We start from the raw sequence: 19997 nt of genomic DNA, 5'->3' as shown, positions 1-19997 counted from the left end.
ACTGATCCTCACAATATTTGTAATTCAGGCTGTGATGTATCTGAATTATAAGTGCACTTGTAATGGCCATGATGTATTAACATTTTTTGACTGCATTTCACGTGCAAAATCACAAACTTAAATTCTGTCATGAACATAAGTCTATGACTGAATTTACCTTTTACATATCTGCCGGGAATTCACAAAGCTGTTTCTGGCTGGTGTACACCTATTTACATGTGTGGAGACCTCTAACCCAAATGCCAAGTTCTCTGTGCAAGGAAATCCCACAGGGACAAATGGGTATTCCACAGTGTGGAGGTTTACATACACATACTCCTTATTCCCTTGTCTGTCCTGTTAAGGGTTAAATGTCTGTCAGGCATAGGTATGCTGTTTGTCTGGTTGGGGTTTAGGCGAAAGGCATTTTCGACAGGGAAGAATATTTTCTCCTTGGAGAAAAAACTGCACTTGCACAGGAAATCATGTTTTCCTGTGTGGAGTCCTCCACTGAGGAGAATCATGCATAGTGGGAATAAGACTAGAATGGGCATGTCACCTAATCTTCCCAGAAGTACATTTGTAAACCTGCTCCTGAACTGTAAAATTACATCCAGCTGGAGGCAGAGGTAACCGAAAGTCATTTTCTGATTTCGGACTTTCTTTGTGAATTTGATCCAGTATGATTTTCTTGCTATTTCAAGAGTTACCATCTGTTTTAAGGTCGAAGTAGAGACCACAGGTATACTCAGGTAGGATTCTACAATTTCCAGTTTCCATCCACCTTTAAACCACTCGGAAATTGAATTTTCTGTCCCAAAAAAAATAAATTGTTTTGCGAATTGATTGCAACACTTGTAACTATTTTATCTCCTCAAATGACACTGAAGACCTAAGGGCATTTTGTATATAAAAACAGAACTGTAGGAAATCAGAACTTCTTTGCCTGCCCTTTTCCTTCTAACACTTGAGGGTTTCACATGACTGACTGGCTTACATTAGGGGGATAGGGTTCAGTGTATCATCTGAGTAACAGAAGCTTGAGAACACATACCAGTGGTATTATTAAATGTTAAAGGGCAAACTGCATAAACTTCTCCTCAAGATTCCTATGAATTATTTTTATGAACTTCAAAACACTCTCCAGTGTGCGATTGACTGGTTCTTTAGGTTATATCACTCTCCTCCCTCATACCATAGTAGCAGAATACTTCCCTGTCAGGATTCTGGGAATGTTGCATGGCTTACGTTTCTATAAACAACAGACTCAACGACAGTGCTCAAAAGTCGAATTTAAAGATGACTGTAATAAGGTCATTGCCCCCAAAAGCCTGTGCTATTTTAGAGCACAATTTTAACAGTAACATAAACATGAATATGCATCAACCTTGGGGCCAGGCTCCAGGGTGCTTGCTGAAACTCTGACATTGGTACAGTAAGAGCTTTTTGTCGCTTGGGTGCTCAGCCGCCCCTGCCAGGCTATTGGACAAATGCAATGGGGGCAGGGGTCATCCAGGACATGCGAGGTCGGTCTGAGCCAGGCTCTTTGCCCAGTTAGGAAGGTAGGGCCTACTAAAGCTGTAACTGGGATCTGGTTACAGCTTTCCTCCCGACCAGGGCATGGGAGCCCTTGCTATCTCTCAGAAATCCTGTCCTGGACAGTTTGACATATGATGGGTGTTGGAAATGGCCTTTTTTGCAGGGATATCCACAAACATTTTGCCTTCTTGCTCCTATTTTTTCTGATTTGTTTTTTCTGGTTTATTGTCTCTGCGCATTTTACCAGTGCAGATCAGTGCTAAAGTGCAAGTGCTCCCTATGTAAATTGATTTGGTGATTGGTTTATCCATGATTGCCGTATTTGATTTACTGGTAAGTACCTAGTAAAGTACACCAGAGGTGCCCAGGGCCTGTAAATCAAATGCTACTAGTGGGCCTGCAGCGCTAGTTTTGCCACCCACATGAGTAACCCGGTGAACATGTCTCAGACCTGCCACTGCAGTTTGTTTGTGCAGGTTATAAACTGCCAATTCGTTCCATCTTACTACATGTAAGACACCCCTAAGGTAGACTCTAGTTAGCCCCATGGGCAAGGTGCAGTGTATTTAGAAGGCAGGACATGTACTGGTGTGTTTTACATGTCCTAACAGTGAAATACTGCCAAATTCAGTTTTCACGATTTCAAGGCCTATCTCTCTCATAGGTTAACATGGGAACTGCCTTTAAATAACTTTTAAGTGCATTTTGCCTGTCGGAGCAGAAAGATGAGGAGTTTGGGGTCTCCGAACTCACAATTTAAACGTACATCTCTTAGTGGAGGTGCTTTTTAAATTTTTTGTTTGAAAATGCCACTTTTAGAAAGCAGGCATTTTCTTGTTTAAACCATTCGGTGTCACTGCCTGCTTGTGTATTCCAGGTCTGGGTCAGACTGACAGTTGGGCTGTTGTGACCTGCAGGAGTATGGCAGTTCTTGCTTGGCCTGCATAAGTGTGTTCTGACTATTTTAGGACACCAAGTGCATCAGTCAGAGCTTTCAACTCTGCAGGAGCTGGGAGCCCTACTTCATCTGCTGAACTCTGTTAGAAATGGGGTCTTTGGTTGGCAGTCAGGTTGCCCCCTGTCCAAGCAAGGACGCTCACTCTAGTCAGGGTAAAAGAGAATTACCCTCAGCTAACCCCCGCTTACCCCTTTGGGAATTTGGCACAAGCAAGCAGGCTTAACTTCAGAGTGCTAGGTGTAAAGTGTTTGTGCCAACACACACAGTAACTTAATGAAAACACTACAAAATGACACAACACACCGGTTTAGAAAAATAGAAAATATTTATCTAAACAAAACAAGACCAAAACGACAAAAATCAAACATACAAAAGTCAAGTTATTGTTTAAAAAGCAAAAGAGTCTTATATCCTTGAGAAAACAGGTAAAACTCTGTTAGCGCTGAAAAGTACCTGGATAGTGTCAAAATAACACGCACGGGCGAGTGTGCGTCAAAAAAGGTAAGCGGTGCGTTGATTTCTCACCCGCAAGAGAGGTTGTGCATCGTTTCTCCTTCTCCAGTCGGACTTGCATGCCTTGTTTTAACTCCCTGCAGGAGAGTGATGCATCTATCCGGGCAGCACACGGGTCCAGGCAGGCGTTGCGTTGTTTTTCTGCGCCCAGCAAGGTTTGCATCGAAAATCCTGATGCACAATGTCAGCAAAACCATGCAATGTGGGTTGTGACGTTAACAGCCTCTTTCAGCAGGTGTGAGCGTCGTTCTTCCAGCTCCGTGCATCGTTTTCCAGCCGCAATGCCGGTGGAGCGTTGATTTCTGCCGCGAAGCCGGCAGTGCATCATTTTTCAGCCACGGCTCGGAAGGTGCGTCGAATTTCTCCCCGCACGGCGGTCTGTGCATGGATTTTCAGTCTTGTTCTGCCAGCTTCTCCTTTCAGGGTCCCAGGAACTGGATGGGCACCACTTGGCGGAGTAGGAGTCTCTCCAGAGACTCCAGGTGCTGCAGAGAGAAGTCTTTGCTGTCCCTGAGACTTCAAACAACAGGAGGCAAGCTCTAAATCAAGCCCTTGGAGATCTTCACAAGAAGGAAGGCAACACAAAGTCCAGTCTTTGTCCTCTTGCACAGGCAGAAGCAGCAACTGCAGGGTGGCTCCACAATGCACAGTCTCAGGCAGGGCAGCACTCCTCTTCAGCTCTTCTCCAGGCAGAGGTTCCTCTTGATGTCCAGAAGTGATTTGAAGTTTGTGGTTTTGGGTGCCCTTTTTATACCCATTTTGCCCTTTGAAGTAGGCCTACTTCAATGCAAAGTCTCTCTTGTTTGTGAAATCCTGCCTTGCCCAGGCCAGGCCCCAGACACACACGAGGGGGTTGGAGACTGCATTGTGTGAGGGCAGGCACAGCCCTTTCAGGTGTAAGTGACCACTCCTTCCCTCCCTCCTAGCACAGATGGCTCATCAGGAAATGCAGACTACACCCCAGCTCCCTTTGTGTCACTGTCTAGAGGGAGGGGCAAACAGCCCAACTGTCAAACTTCACCAGACAGGGAATCCACAAACCGGCAGAGTCACAGAAATGGTTTAAGCAAGAAAATGCTCACTTTCTAAAAGTGGCATTTTCAAACACACAATCTTAAAATCAACTTTACTAAAAGATGTATTTTTAAATTGTGAGCTCAGAGACCCCAAACTCCAGATATCTATCCGCTCCCAAAGGGAATCTACACTTTAATCATATTTAAAGGTAGCCCCCATGTTAACCTATGAGAGGGACAGGCCCTGCAACAGTGAAAAACGAATTTAGCAGTATTTCACTGTTAAGACAAATAAAACATATTACTGTATGTCCTACGTTAACCATACACTGCACCCTACCCTTGGGGATACCTAGGGCCAACCGTAGGGGTGCCTTACATGTAAGAAAAGGAAGGTTATAGGTCTGGCAAGTGAGTACACTTGCCAAGTCGAATTTACAGTTTAAAACTGCTCACACAGGCACTGCAGTGGCAGGTCTGAGCCATGTTTACAGAGCTACTAATGTGGGTGGCGCAACTAGTGCTGCAGGCCCACTAGTAGCATTTGATTTAAAGGCCCTGGACACCTCTAGTGTACTTTACTAGGGAGTTACTGGTAAATCAGATATGCCAATCATGGATAAACCAATTAACCATACAATTTGCATATGAACTCTATCACTGGTTATCAGTGGTAAAGTGCTCAGGGTTCAAAAGCCAACAGCAGCAGGTCAGAAAAAATAGGAGGCAGGAGGCAAAAATATTGGGGATAAACCTGTATCAGCAAAAAAGTCAAACAAACTCCATCTTGGGCACTTTGCATCACACAGGGCTAGAGAATAAAAGCGCAGGGCTATGGACTGCAATCTGGGCCATGCAGGAGCTCTGCCTGCCACCTGGTCAGAGCTTTCCAGTCCATCAAGTGGTGGGTACCGTCATCGGCATGGAGAGATGTATCCTGGACAGGTTGGGACACCAATGATGTTCAGGTCCTGCAACCTAGGCATGCTCTCACCAGCACATCAGAGCCTTTACCCCTTCAAGAGCTAGGGAAACTCTCAGACATATGGAACCCCGTCTTGGGTACTTTGTGATACAGAACACTGGCAAATGGAGCCCAGGCCCATGGGTCCACACCCTAGGCCAGATTGGAGCTCTGACATGACACCTAGCCAGAGCTTATCACCCTGACCAAGAAGAGGAAGCCTCCCTTCTCCTGCAGAAGTGTATGTTGGGTAGCTTGGAGCAACCAATATTAGTACCTGAAGTCCAAGCTCCACAATTACGGCATGCAGCAGCTCGGCCCATCACTTGTCAGAGCGAGGGATCTTACCTGCAATGCATAGCTGTATCCTGGTCATAGAAGAATGCTTCTGGCCTGTGGGTGAGTCTGGCAGTCCCCATGAAGCCTAAAATCAACCTTTTCACACACCCTTGACTGGGGGAAAGTATTTAGTTATTATGGTGGCTCTTTTCTTCTCAACAGTAAAAATCTTGTGGTGATGACTCGACTTGGTTTTCATCTGGTTACTATGGACAACTGGAGGGGGTACATCCTTGTGGAGGCATTTGACATCATTGTACCCTGACTGCAAGACCATTTCAAACATGGCCCTATTTGGACTGTCAGTGCAGACCCAGAATTCTGAAAACTGAGCCTGTCCACCTACCATGTGTTCTTTTTTGTTTCCCAAACTTCACAGTGACATCGGCATGACAACTGTCACACCTCCTTAGACATAATTGTGATGTACAAGTGTAATTTCTGACACCCCTACATATAATTCTAACTGATCTCAGAAACAATTAAATCATCCGTGTCTATCGTAGATGTAGGAGGGTCCGATCCATGGTATATTTTCAGGCCTTCTGCTACCTTTTAAAAATCGGTCCTTTTAAGCTTTATTTTATGTAAATTTACTTTACATAAACATCCTGAAAATCTGCCATGGTTGAGGCCTTACTGGGCTTAGTTTATAAACCCTAATTAAATGCACAAGCCTTAGAGATAATACAATATAGATGTTATGCATATATTTCCACCATAGGATGGCTCTAGCTGAATTAAGTATTAATTGCTATTAAGTCCCACACGACCTTTGAGTTTTTTCTTTTAATTATCTATGAAAACTCTTATTTTGTCATAGTTCTGCAACTTTTTAATTGCATTGACTAATGCAGATTTGTTTGAATCACAATTATATTTACAAGTGATTCTTGGCAAGATTTTTTTTCCTTTTGTTTTGTTTTGCAATTTACATTCAAGTTAGTCTGCACTGAGTGTTCTTGGCGTGCAGTGCGCTTTTTAGTTGTGGATTATGATTAATAATTATGATTATGATTGCATTAACTGAGTCCACGTTTCCCAGATATAAATGACCGTGCCTAAAGGTGTGCAGTTGATTATCACGTTTATCAATGATCCCTAGTAACTCTTAATGCCATCAATGTACCTAATATCTTGAAGATAGTGGTAATCTTCTAGTGTGGACAGAATAACACTTGAACTTTTACCTTCTTAGACAACTGTCAGCCATGTAAGGAACTTTAGGCATGACTATTTAGTGGAGTACTCTGCCTATAAATCTGTCGGTCAGCCCTCTCTATTTTGAATCGGGATGATGATCAGGTTTCTGACAGCATTGCCCCCACTGGCTGTGTCGCCGGGTACCTTACACAAGCAGTGTGGCGGAGTAGGGGCCATTGATGTAAGAACGTCAGCCCACCTAATTTAGATTGGATTATCTGCTGGGTTTGCTTTCCCATTTGGGACTGCCATAAAAAATTACTAATGACCCCCACACCATGGGAAAAATCTCCCAGTGTGACAGGATCATTAGTAGTTTATTTTTCAAAAACCAAATCTGGCTTTGAAAGTTTGATTTTGAAAAATAGAAAAGGTTTGGTGATAGGCCCCCTTAAACATAGGAGCTGCTGCTTAACTTTCTGTGCCTTGACATAAGCTGCCATCTCAGTGGCTCCTGTGAAAGCATATAGATCATCACAGGGCAGGCAGTTAATTTACAATACTGCAGTTGGTAGTCAGGGTGGTGGATGTAATATCCTCCATCACCCTGATTGATACAGTGATCTTTCTTTATTACTTAATATACACTGGATAGTCACAGTATTTCTGCATATTAGGGATCCTTAGACTCGTCTTCCATTTTCTAGAGTTCCCACATGGAGTCCAGTCTAGCATCACTCTTGAGCTCTCTTGTCTAGACTACCCCAATGGGACTATACCTTTTGGGATCCAGCTTTCCAGACTACACCCAGTCTTAAGAACCATAGCCACACTGCCTCGACATCTTTGTGTTAAAGATGATATACATCCAGTCCTTCAAGCACAGGTCCAGTGTTAGATTCTCTTTTCATTGCACACTGAAATTCATGGCACAGGCCGAATTTTAGTTAGAAAAAAAAAAACCTTCCCTCATATCATTCTCGAAAAAACCCCAGATTAAGAACAAACTCCATCCTGACTATCAAACGGTGCAGAAAATTCCTAATGCAAAGACCACAATTAATCCGGAATTCCAAAGTGCAATTTGGACAGGACTATTTCACCTTTTGCATGAACCTTACTTATGTAACAAAGATGACTTACACTAAGAGCAAAACTCAATGACAGTAAATCATGTCCTTGAGGCACGCTATGGGTCTACATAAGAGAAACATAATCCCAGGATCACCCATGGGAGGTTTAGATTAATAAATATGCTACCTTGATAACGTGACTCTCCTCGTAGACATGCAGACACACAGATGTGCATACACTCAGAGCCAAGGCCAGAGTGAGAAGACTGGATTTCCCCTCTGACCCATATATACAACACCCTACACATATTATATGAACGTACACTGTACCATCTAAGCATACAAGGGTGGACTGCAGCAAACTCATTGTAACAACATGCTATATAACTGCTAAATACATTATATTGAATAAAACATCAATTCTGACGCAAAAGTGTAACATGATCCTCAGAGTCCTTTGTGCAGCTAAACCAGGCCAACAGAGTATTTATTTCAGTGGATGTATGACAGAACCATGCATGTCTTTACAACGCGACTGTTACCATGCATATGCCTTGAACATGCATGCTGTTAACACACATTTTTACCACTCATATACCTTTACCAAGCATGCATTCACAATGAAAATGTAAGTATTTTGCAGATAAGTATAAACCATTTATACAGGGAGTGCAGAATTATTAGGCAAGTTGTATTTTTGAGGATTAATTTTATTATTGAACAACAACCATGTTCTCAATGAACCCAAAAATCTAATTAATATCAAAGCTGAATATTTTTGGAAGTAGTTTTTAGTTTGTTTTTAGTTTTAGCTATGTTAGGGGGATATCTGTGTGTGCAGGTGACTATCACTGTGCATAATTATTAGGCAACTTAACAAAAAAAAATATATACCCATTTCAATTATTTATTATTACCAGTGAAACCAATATAACATCTCAACATTCACAAATATACATTTCTGACATTCAAAAACAAAACAAAAACAAATCAGTGACCAATATAGCCACCTTTCTTTGCAAGGACACTCAAAAGCCTGCCATCCATGGATTCTGTCAGTGTTTTGATCTGTTCACCATCAACATTGCGTGCAGCAGCAATCACAGCCTCCCAGACACTGTTCAGAGAGGTGTACTGTTTTCCCTCCTTGTAAATCTCACATTTGATGATGGACCACAGGTTCTCAATGGGGTTCAGATCAGGTGAACAAGGAGGCCATGTCATTAGATTTCCTTCTTTTATACCCTTTCTTGCCAGCCACGCTGTGGAGTACTTGGACGCGTGTGATGGAGCATTGTCCTGCATGAAAATCATGTTTTTCTTGAAGGATGCAGACTTCTTCCTGTACCACTGCTTGAAGAAGGTGTCTTCCAGGAACTGGCAGTAGGACTGGGAGTTGAGCTTGACTCCATCCTCAACCCGAAAAGGCCCCACAAGCTCATCTTTGATGATACCAGCCCAAACCAGTACTCCACCTCCACCTTGCTGGCGTCTGAGTTGGACTGGAGCTCTCTGCCCTTTACCAATCCAGCCATGGGCCCATCCATCTGGCCCATCAAGACTCACTCTCATTTCATCAGTCCATAAAACCTTAGCAAAATCAGTCTTGAGATATTTCTTGGCCCAGTCTTGACGTTTCAGCTTGTGTGTCTTGTTCAGTGGTGGTCGTCTTTCAGCCTTTCTTACCTTGGCCATGTCTCTGAGTATTGCACACCTTGTGCTTTTGGGCACTCCAGTGATGTTGCAGCTCTGAAATATGGCCAAACTGGTGGCAAGTGGCATCGTGGCAGCTGCACGCTTGACTTTTCTCAGTTCATGGGCAGTTATTTTGCGCCTTGGTTTTTCCACACGCTTCTTGCGACCCTGTTGACTATTTTGAATGAAACGCTTGATTGTTCGATGATCACGCTTCAGAAGCTTTGCAATTTTAAGAGTGCTGCATCCCTCTGCAAGATATCTCACTATTTTTGACTTTTCTGAGCCTGTCAAGTCCTTCTTTTGACCCATTTTGCCAAAGGAAAGGAAGTTGCCTAATAATTATGCACACCTGATATAGGGTGTTGATGTCATTAGACCACACCCCTTCTCATTACAGAGATGCACATCACCTAATATGCTTAATTGGTAGTAGGCTTTCGAGCCTATACAGCTTGGAGTAAGACAACATGCATAAAGAGGATGATGTGGTCAAAATACTCATTTGCACTCCCTGTATATATGCATTCACATGCAGACACACACGCACACATAGATATAGTACCTTGCCACCCAAATACCCTTACCCACCCTAACCTCTAAAATTACCATTGACACTCAAATACCCTTAATCACCCTAAACCCTAAAAACACCCTTGCCACCCAAATACCCCAACCCACCCTGAACCCTAAAATTCAAGTTGACACCCAAATACCCTTAATCACCCTAAAACACCCTTACTAATCAAATACCCCTACCCACCCAAAACACCCTTGCCACCCAAATAGCCTTACCCATCCTAACCTCTAAAAACACCCTTGCCACCCCAATACCCTTACCCACCCTAAACCCCCAAAACACCATTGCCAACCAATGTCCCTTACCCACACTAAACCTAAAATTACCCTTGCCACCCTATGCAGAATGGTTACATTTTCATTGTAAAGGCATGCGTGGTGAAGGTATGTGTAGGGTAAACCTTTGCATGGTAATGACTGCGTGGTAAAGGTACTGAGTGGTAATGACCGCATTGTTAATGCTGTGTCCCAATTTCAGTTGGTTGTGATTCTTTGGATACCAGTGTGAGCGATGTAGTAGCCTAAATCACACACATAGCGGAGAAGCAATTACATATTTTATGATGCACCAGCCAGAGGCTTCAGATCAAGGTTCCAGATCATGTTGCATGACATATCAATGATCTCTCAGAGTTTTACATCTAGCAGGAGCACATGAACAAATTCCTTTGGCTTACAAACACCAACAATATTTTTCACACCTTCACCCGGAGGAAGTCATACACAGTTTCACCCCCACCAGGGACACCAAAATGGGTGGCTGGAATGGTGTACGGACCATCAATTTTTATCAACACCCCAGTAGGAATGAGGTATGCCCACTAGCAGTGTTTGGCAACATCACCTAATTGAGAGTGCAATGGCTGCAGGAGCCGATGTTTAACCATGCAGTCACAAGTTCGAATTCTGGCAGTTCCAGTCACTAAGTCTGTCTTCTTTCTCCGCAAATCAAAATTGGTTTAATAATCAAAATCTCTCATCAATAGCTTTTTACCACTATCTTAAGTGAGCATTTCATATATTGATTGTTAATGTAGTGAGCCACACAACACCTTCATACGATGCCTGACCCTGCAATGATGTCACAAGCAACCCTACGGGAAGGTGCAGCCACAGGTTATAAATAAAGGGAACTTGGACCGCTCCTGCCCCGTCCCAGAGAGGTATGCTGTTTTATCGTGTGTTTTGTACATCCTGCTGCCTCTGGCCCTTGCTTAGCTGTCTGCCAAATGAGGGCAGCACACTACTTAGGTGACAGGGGTTTCCAACCCGCTCCCCAGCTTCACCACTCACGGCCTTACAGTCCACGAACCATCCATGACCACACCCTGCTGTCCCACTTCATCAGTAAAGACGCAATTTGGAGTGCCGCTGGGAGGAGAAGAGCCACGTCGCAATCCTACCTGCGTGCATCATCAGCAGCTGCTTGGAGCGGATTCACAAGGCCCTTCGGTGGCACCCTGACATGGGCCAGGCTTAATCTCACCCTAATAGCCAGCTCTCTAAGGCCATGTGCTGACATCATCTAGCCAAGGCCCAAGCCACTACAGTCTGGAACCCAGTGAAAGGAAAGCAAGCTGGAAGGGTAGCTCACCCTTGGGACCCAGTACCTCTATCACAGACACGTGGTGACACCCATCATTCTTCGCAACCAAGGTCGAGTCAGGGGCTTCACAACAGCTGACCACTACCTGAAGGGGCCACTGTGGGCACAACCCCACTGCTCATGTCACCACACCACGCGCCGAGGTAAGCCGCTCAACACCTGTCCATGGCGGATGGTGCAAATGTTTCTCAAGATGGTGCAATGTCCCTGACCCAGGCCCTTGGCCTGCAGATGTGGCATACGTGCACAATCTGCTCCTATCACTACAGCCTTTAGCAAACTTGCAAGTCTTCCAGTGCCACCCCATACATGAAGTCATAGATAAGTCGCCTACATAACTATTTCAGGGTGATGCAGAGGATTGATTGTAAAATTGAGAGGTTCCTGCTGCTTTACTATGGAGAGTAAGAAATATACAAGCTCTTTGAACACCATCCAGGCACCGGTGCTGATGATCATTATAATGGAGTTGTAGAAAACTTAATGCCCATTGCGATCCCTCATTTTAGCTCAGTCTTTTATCACTTTGAGCTCTGGCAAGCACGACGGTGAAAAGGGGAGTCCATCAACGTTTTTTAAGAATGTCTGCATGAACTGGCAAGCTCATGCATCTTAGATGATCAGCCTAAAGTGTTCCCAGCCCAGCTCGTCCAAGGCTGCTGTTCTGTAACACTGAGAGGCCTTATACTGCGCCCACCAGGTTTAAGCATCAAGAACGTCTGTATCCTGGCATTCCCGCATGATGTGTCCACCTCTCGAGTGGCAGAAATGGAAATAGCCCTCACAGCCTTCCAGGCTGCACTACAGCCTAGCAAATCACCCACCATAAAGATTTCGCTTGACGCAATATGGACCTGTCGCATAATGACGCACTGGACAGCTACCTTGCTCAAGACAAAACATGCTTGAGCTGCGGGAAGCCCAACCACTTTGTGAGGGTCTGCGTCAGTGGGGAGGAGAATCAAGGTCCGAGAGGCCGAATTGCACCATCAAGAGCAGTCTGGAACTTCACAGTGGAAAACACAGACCAGCACAGTCATGCACACAGCGTCTGAGCCTCACGAGTGGACTGCATTCTAGGACCATTCCTGAAGCTGTTTCAACTCCTAAGATGTCTCAAGGGCCACCAGTGAAACTTCATATAGAAAAGTCGGTGAAGCCTATTGCCTTCAAGCATTGCAGAATACCTTTCCACCTGCGGCACCAAAAGATGGGCTTATGGTGGATCTCAAGAAGTTGCAGCAAGCACCTGTCCTTTGCTAGGCAACTAATGTGCGCAGATTCCTAGGGATAGCAACCTACCTTGGCCTGTTCACTCCTGACCTAGACACACTGGCGTAGCTGCTGAGATCGCTGACAAGAGAAGCTGAAGCATTTGAAAATGTGTAACAAGCCTTGCTCGGTGGTGCCATGAAGGCCTATCTTGACCCTGACAAACCAACCAAGCTCATTGTTGGTGCTAATTTGGTAGGTTTTGTGGCAGTACTAACCCAGGAAAGAGAACCAAGCCAGAGGGCCCTCAACGCTTTTGTCAACTGTGCGCTCAGTCATAGAAATCCTCTATGCGCAAACTGAAAGGGGGGCCCTGGCAATCTAGTGGGGCTGTCTGCAGTTTCTTCTTTACCTATGTGGACATGCATTCAAAGTCGACACTGATCATCAGCCCCTGGTCTCCTTGTTTGGCAGAACTGCCTCTCACCCCCCCCCCTCCTCGCAACAGAGATTGGGCTGTACAATTGCAGCAATATCCTTTTACAGCGTATACTGGCTGCGCACAAAGTACCGAGCTGATTTCCTATCTCTGCACCCATCCACCCCGGGGTGAGGCACAGATGAGGTTGGATCGACAGCTAAAGATTATGCACGACTGGTGAGTGAGACCATGTGCCCAAAGGCTCTGACCATCCCAGACATCAGCCAGCCATACTTGAAGGCCATGCACTCCTGAAAGTCATTGCTACCCTCCAAGGGAGGCGGGAGACATTCTTGAAAGATGCCAACCAGTGGAAAGAACCAGACAAGGAAAGACTGTTGCAGCTTTCGAGCTTTAGAGGCAAACTCAATGTAGCCCCAGATGGGGTATTACTACAAGGACACCGCATTGTGATGCCCGCAACAGTGTGGAAGAGAGTAACTGAGCTGACCCATGCGCTTCATCAAGGAGCAGCGGAGACAAAAGCACACTGATGGAGTAAAGTGTGGTTCCTGGAACGGGACGTGGCAGTGGACAACCTGATAAAAGGCTGCACAGCGTGCTAACTAGCTAGCAGGGCAGAGGTGCTGGCACCTGTAATCACAGAGCGACGCTGCAACATGTCATGGTGAAAACTCAGCCTTGACTTTGACAGCTTGCCAGACGATGGTGGTGGTTGACGGGTACTGTAAATAGTAGTAGAGCCAATGGAGTCCACAGCATTCTCCTTTGCTACAGAAGGTGTTTGCCCTGTTCGGCATCCCAGAAGAAGTACAAACTGACAGTGGTCCACTATTTCAGGGAGCCAACTTCAATTTCCAGAATTTGACACAAGAAAATAACACCACAGTGGTCCGAAACCAATGATGATGTCAAACGCTTTATGCATACCTTGAAAAAGACGCTTTGCATTGTGGTTGGTGAGGTGGCAAACTTATAGGCCAGTCTACACCCGTTTCTTAGAAACGATCAGAGCACACCACACTACACGATGAGATGCTTCCTGTGGATAATGCTTTTGAAAGGTGAGGGACGGGACAGGATACTCACCTGCCTGGGATGGGAGGTACCTGTTTATGACCAAAGAGAAAATGAAAGACCGGAGGAGGATAAACAATGAAGCTGCAAGTATAGCTCCAGGGGACTGAGTCTTGATACATGATCAGTACCCAGGGTGGAAGTTCAGCATGCCATATGAGAGAGGACAGTAACAGAGATAAAACGTAGGTCCACCCGGCGAGGTATCAAGAATATGACCAGCTTCGTCTCCTAGTTCAAAAAGGTGAGAACATCCCCAAGGGATGGAAGTGATGATGCTAGGGGACCAACTGGGATGACCATGAATTCTGAGGCGATGTCCAGAACGGCCCAAGAACCCCAGCAACCAACATAGGCGACCGGGACAAGAGACCAAGAGCAATGAACTGCCACGCAGAACGTCGACGTCTGCTTCGGGTCACCCACACATGAAACACAGAGTGCCTAAACCAACACCAAGTCAGAATCTCTGGGATTTTGTGTGTCTGGCTTCGACAAGTCAGAAGAGAGGGCAATAGTGGACTAATGTTGGAAGGGATGTAGTGAGCCACCCGGCACCTTGATGCAACCCTTCCCCCACCCCTTCCCACCGATCCCACAGTAATGTCACATGTAACCATACTGTTGGCGCAGCTGCAGAGTATAAATAAAAGGGACTTGGAATGTTTGTGGCCCATTCCAGAAAGGTGTGCTGTGTGTCCATGTGTTTTGCACTTCGAGCTGCCTCAGGCCCTGCCTTAACTGTCTACTGACCGAGCGTAGCACCCTACAGTTAGGTCTACTGGGAGACCAATGAAGCTGTGTGAAGAGGGGAGTAATACTACATCTTCTATTAGCAAGTGCTGCCAGTTAAAAAGTTTTTGAGTATGCAGCAGTCGCTTTGGGTGTTCCATTAGGATGTGTGGATACAGATTATGTATGAATTGTACCAGTGCCCTCTTAGCAGCTTAGTGACTGAGCAAGCACTCCCCCCAGAGGTAAAAAAAAATAATAATGTTAGAACACATACAAATATACAGTCTACAAACAAGCTGCTTTCCCTGTCACCGTTGGCTTCTTGCTTGTCTTTGGCCCTTTACAGCGCTCCGCTGTCTTTTGACCAGGTTCCCTCTATAGATATCTCATACTTATATATATGCTAATGTATTGATCTCTGGGATTACTGAAAAATGGGAATTGGATCAAAGCTCATGGAGGCCCACGCCACTGGACTGCTTGACTTCCGTCAGTCAGAAACAAACTCTATCCAAGAGAAAGCTCTGTAACAAGTACTAAGGCAAGGTGAGCATCCTTGCAGAGTCTGGTAGGCCAGTGGTGGATGCTGACAGATCATGTAGGTTCAGGATCTCCGCACCATCGTCATTTAGCTGTGTGTGGAGCTCACCCAATAGAAGCACCAACTAACAATGTTACAAAATACTGTTACCTTTGATGTATTGTTGCTTCACTGTTTTATCTTGTTTAATTGTACACTCTAGAATGTATTGCTTATGCTGTGCATTAATGAGCAACATAGGAGATCTTGTGATTAGTCAAGATGATGCATAATCCTTAAAGTATAAAAGAATATTAAACTGCATCGCCTGCTGTTTTTCACGCATATCTCTGGTTTATGCGCTGGATGTGACTAGTCACCAGGACAGACCCCGCCCCTCACTTAACCCTTGATCTGCACAATGACTCTGCTCCCTTACAGCTCCCCGACAGCCCTGTTACCATTTCTGTGAGATCCCCTTGTCTTGTGACTGTTGACTTCAACCATGTGAAAACGCCCTTATTCCACAAGCCCCCGCTGCAGGACCATGTGGGTCCAGGACCCACATTGCAAGTGTCCCCCGTGCGCACGGGCCTCTCAGTGTCTCATGGACATTTGCATAGTTTTCCATACAAGAATTCCTAGTTAATATGATGCTGTCACACTAAGATGCCGTTTTCTGTGTCTCAGGGAGACTTACACAGTTTTCCTTACAAGAATTCCCTAGTTACTTCAATACTATCTCAAAAAAAGGAATGCCAGTAGAAGTAGACCGAACATTGGATTGAGAGTGGGGGGGTCTCTATATTTGGTAGCCAGTCAAACGTGACTGCTGTTGGAATCACGGCTGTTAAATGATCGCTCTTACCGGTGGAGTTAGTGGTCTGTAACACCGCCTGTTGGCAATCTCCAAATAGGATGGCATAGTGAAGAGGAAGGCGAAGTGACATTTACATTTGTAGGAAGATGTTGTGTTACTGACCTGAGGGAACAAACACATAACATAACCAGTGCTTAATTTGTGCCAGTTTGCCGGTGCGCCGCCATGGCACCTATTTCTAAACTCTGGTGCGTATTTATACACCGGTTCTGTGTGCGAATTAATTTTAGAAGAAATTGTAATTGGCAATTTTACATGCATAGGGACAGCTGCCAATGGTATTTGGCAGCAGTTTCAGGAGCTGGGGTGGTGGTAACTGCAATAGACGCCTGAAAAATACTTTGGACCAAGGCAGTTATTTTTTTATACAAATTAAGCACTGGCCAAACGTGCTTAACATAGTGAAAATAAAAGCATTTTCAATATAATGTGCTGACCACATTTCTCACGTACATTGTGTGAATGATATACAAATGTCTAATCGTCCTCCTTCTTTCCTTCAGCTGATCCCTTTCGTCCCTCCTCGGATTGAATATGCCTTGAATGAGCTTTGCATCAGAGGGTTCTTTGCAGATGGCGCCGCAACATTATCCGAAAAATTGTAAGTGGAAAAGCATTAACCCTTTGATGGACTTTCTGCTTGGAAAGTAAATGCAATAGTTGAGCCATGCCCCACCTAACATAGTGTGAACAGTGCTGTTAAATGGCTATGTCTCTGCTTTGCCACTGAAGACAATTAGGCAACTGGCTAATTGTTTGATGAGGAATTTAACAAATTGACTTCAAGCAAGAGCGTGTTCTAAGCACCATGTTATCATGCAGGCAACAGCAGATGCACCCAGTCTGATTGAGGAGCTAAAGACTGCTTACATTTAGTTGCATTTGAATCAAGAGTTCAATGGCAGTGACATTTTTGAAGGCTGTGGCTGAATCCCATGAAGGAGCATATACGCAGTGCCTTGTCATTGGTTAAGAACTGGTCTTGCCTTTCACTTGGCCAATAAGATTGACTGCTTCACAGTGAAGATTAGGTAAAGTCACTATTAGTACTATGCACGTAATATTAAATGTGCAATTGCAAATGTGGGGTGCATTGAATTTATATTTTACAGATCAGTACTTGTGCGCAACGCACAAGTCTCATACGCACTAATTAGACCCATGTGTTGTGGGAACAAAGCGCCCATAGTGCCGGGGTTCTGTAGATTTTAATATTGGGCTCATATTTTTATGGGCTGTTTTCCCGATCACACAATCGTGGATTGTCTGGGAGGCGTGTCTCCATCATGGAGGGCGGGCCAAAGCACATTTTGGATTATAACACTTCCAGAGCCAGTTTTTTTGTTTAATTTATGGGTCTAATAAATGTGTAAATTAGGAAAGTTGTCTGTCATGTAGTGCTCTATAGGCGTCTGGACGGTGGGCAGAGATAAGAAATACATTCTGTATGTTTGCCCTGTACCTTGTCCAACCAGCCTCATACTATGTGCATATCTGTGTGCATAAATGTTTTTGAATAAGGAAAATCCATGAACCACTCTGGCCCCACCTTACATGTGCACAAGAGCAAAATTTAAGGCAATTGATATTTTCTGCTTAGATTATATGCATAAAGGGCTTTTGTGTAACCAGGGCATGCAGAATTTCCGCTCTTTTTAGGTTTACCTTTATGAATGCCGTGAAGCAAACGTTTGTGCCAAATGTGTTAGTATGGGCTGTGATGTACGAAGTGGAATTTCTGGCTTTGCAATAGGTTGCAGTCACATCACATCTCTTCAGGAATGGAGTTTAGCTTCTCCACAGTGTTCTGACTGCAACATTTCCTGTTTCATATGCTGGTGGAAAAGAAATACAGTCCCTCAATTGTTTCAATGTTTTTCATTTTTTTTCTCCAATTTTTTCAAGTCTACCGCAAAATAACCACAATCCTTGTCAGAATGAACCCTCAAAGTCACTAAATTAACCTGTGCTCAACCCCCTGGTTGGTATGCAGACAGGCTTAACTTAGAGGCAATGTTTAGAATATGTATACAGCACTGAAACTGTAATAACATCAAAACACAACACAAGAAAAACTCCAAACAAATTTAGAGCAACATAGAGTACTTTAATAAGTAAAACAACACCAAAACAACAAACATCCAGTAAAGGAAACCAGAGAAATGAATTTTTAAAGTTGAATAAAAAATAGCTCCAAAAAGCTATAGGCACCAACCGGGGCATCTGGTTGTGCTTGATGAGCTCCAAGATGAAGGGACTAGGTTCATCCCGGTCAAAGTGTTACCTTTGGACTTGGAAACATTTTAAAAAGCAGGAATTTTCAGCGGGCCAAGGCAGCAGACTGTGGCCAAAGATAAGCTCATCCATGTGGTAAGCAGAGGGGTGAGTTCTTAGTGACAAAGGCAGGAAGTGCTCAGAGTGGCAAAAATTCAAAATTCATGCCCAAAAAGATCTTAAAGTTGATTGTATTCATGCAGTGGCTTGGTTTGTTAAAGCTTTCTTTGTTCGGACCTAGAATCTTTTCTGGAAGTTAGATTTCCTCAACTGGGCACAACAGCAAACCGTAGCTGAAGGGGGTATGATGTCATCCGATTCAGTTCAGCGGTGAGCCCACCAAAACTGATTTGCTGCAGCAGAGAAGAAGTCTGGGCTGTGGCAATTTTGATCCAAGTGATGATGCATCCTTGGCAGCATGGCTTGACTGGTTGTTCCTAATCTCCCACGGTTCTTCAGATGAACAATTGGCAAAACGTTTGTAAGTCCCAGGTTTTACGTTTAGGCAGGAGGAGTACACCTTGACCACAGCCAAATGTTCAGGACCTTGAGGGGAGAACTTGGGGGAATCAAGACTCAATCCAGCAGAGGCCAGCAACAGGCTTCAGGGCAGGTTAGGTTGGAACTGGTCAGCTAGGAATGCAGGAAAAAGGCCTCTGGAAGCTTGGCGTGTCCCTCTAGGTCTAACAGGATTTCAGCCTTATGACCCTTGCAGTCGCTTCTGGGGGTCCTTGGTACAAGAGGGATGCCACATATACGCCCAGTGCCAGCCTAACCAATGGTGTAAATGTCCCCAGGTGTGAACCTACCCACCTTTGCCCCACTCCCTGTGTATTGTAATGTAACCTTTCTCACAGTGCCTCTTTCTTCCTAAATACAGCATGTGTCAGGGAGACCAGATCCTCGGGGTCTGCGCACGTTCCCAACATGTCCACCACTAGACAGCTCCAAGACTCTGATAGATAAATCAGAGACTGAGAGAGTCCAAGTGGGGGAAAAGGGGATTAGGATGGGAACAGCTGGGAAGGAGACCTGTAGGAAACAAAAGGTTAAAACACACAATATCAAGATTATATCACATTGACATTTACTAGACTATGATTCTAAGGATTGTCATACTGTAACCATGGATAACTTAAGAAAGGACTAATAACTAGGCCTCAAGACTTCTGGTTACCTGGGAAGGATTCAAGAATGATTGATACAACTTCTCAATGAAACTTTTCATGAAATGTTACACATTGACTAGGAATATAAGAACCTTCTAGAATTATGTTTTCAAAATCAAACATGGTCTTTTGCATGAGGACAAAAAATAATCTGAACGTTTCCGAGAACACAATAGGAATTGTATTAAGGACCTATTATGCACATATAATGTAACATCTCGAATTTTAACACCTAGTTTTAAATGCAGAAAAATCAATCGCGCACACTGCGGATTTCAACAAGA

The 19997-nt window shown here is 44.5% G+C and overlaps 1 protein-coding gene across 2 annotated transcripts in view; it reads left to right on the top strand.

Moving 5' to 3' along the window:
- The window catches only part of LOC138293508 (vitamin D3 hydroxylase-associated protein-like), a 341751-nt gene that overhangs the window by 229773 nt on the left and 91981 nt on the right, over positions 1–19997 (top strand). For both annotated transcript variants that reach the window (XM_069232750.1, XM_069232749.1), the window contains exon 9: positions 16774–16871. In XM_069232750.1, the coding sequence (XP_069088851.1) occupies positions 16774–16871 (98 nt within the window). The remainder of the gene's footprint in view (positions 1–16773; positions 16872–19997) is intronic.

This window comes from Pleurodeles waltl, chromosome 4_2 (assembly GCF_031143425.1).
Source record: "Pleurodeles waltl isolate 20211129_DDA chromosome 4_2, aPleWal1.hap1.20221129, whole genome shotgun sequence".
Taxonomy (NCBI): Eukaryota; Metazoa; Chordata; class Amphibia; order Caudata; family Salamandridae; genus Pleurodeles; species Pleurodeles waltl.
This window is presented reverse-complemented; position numbering and strand designations above follow the sequence as displayed.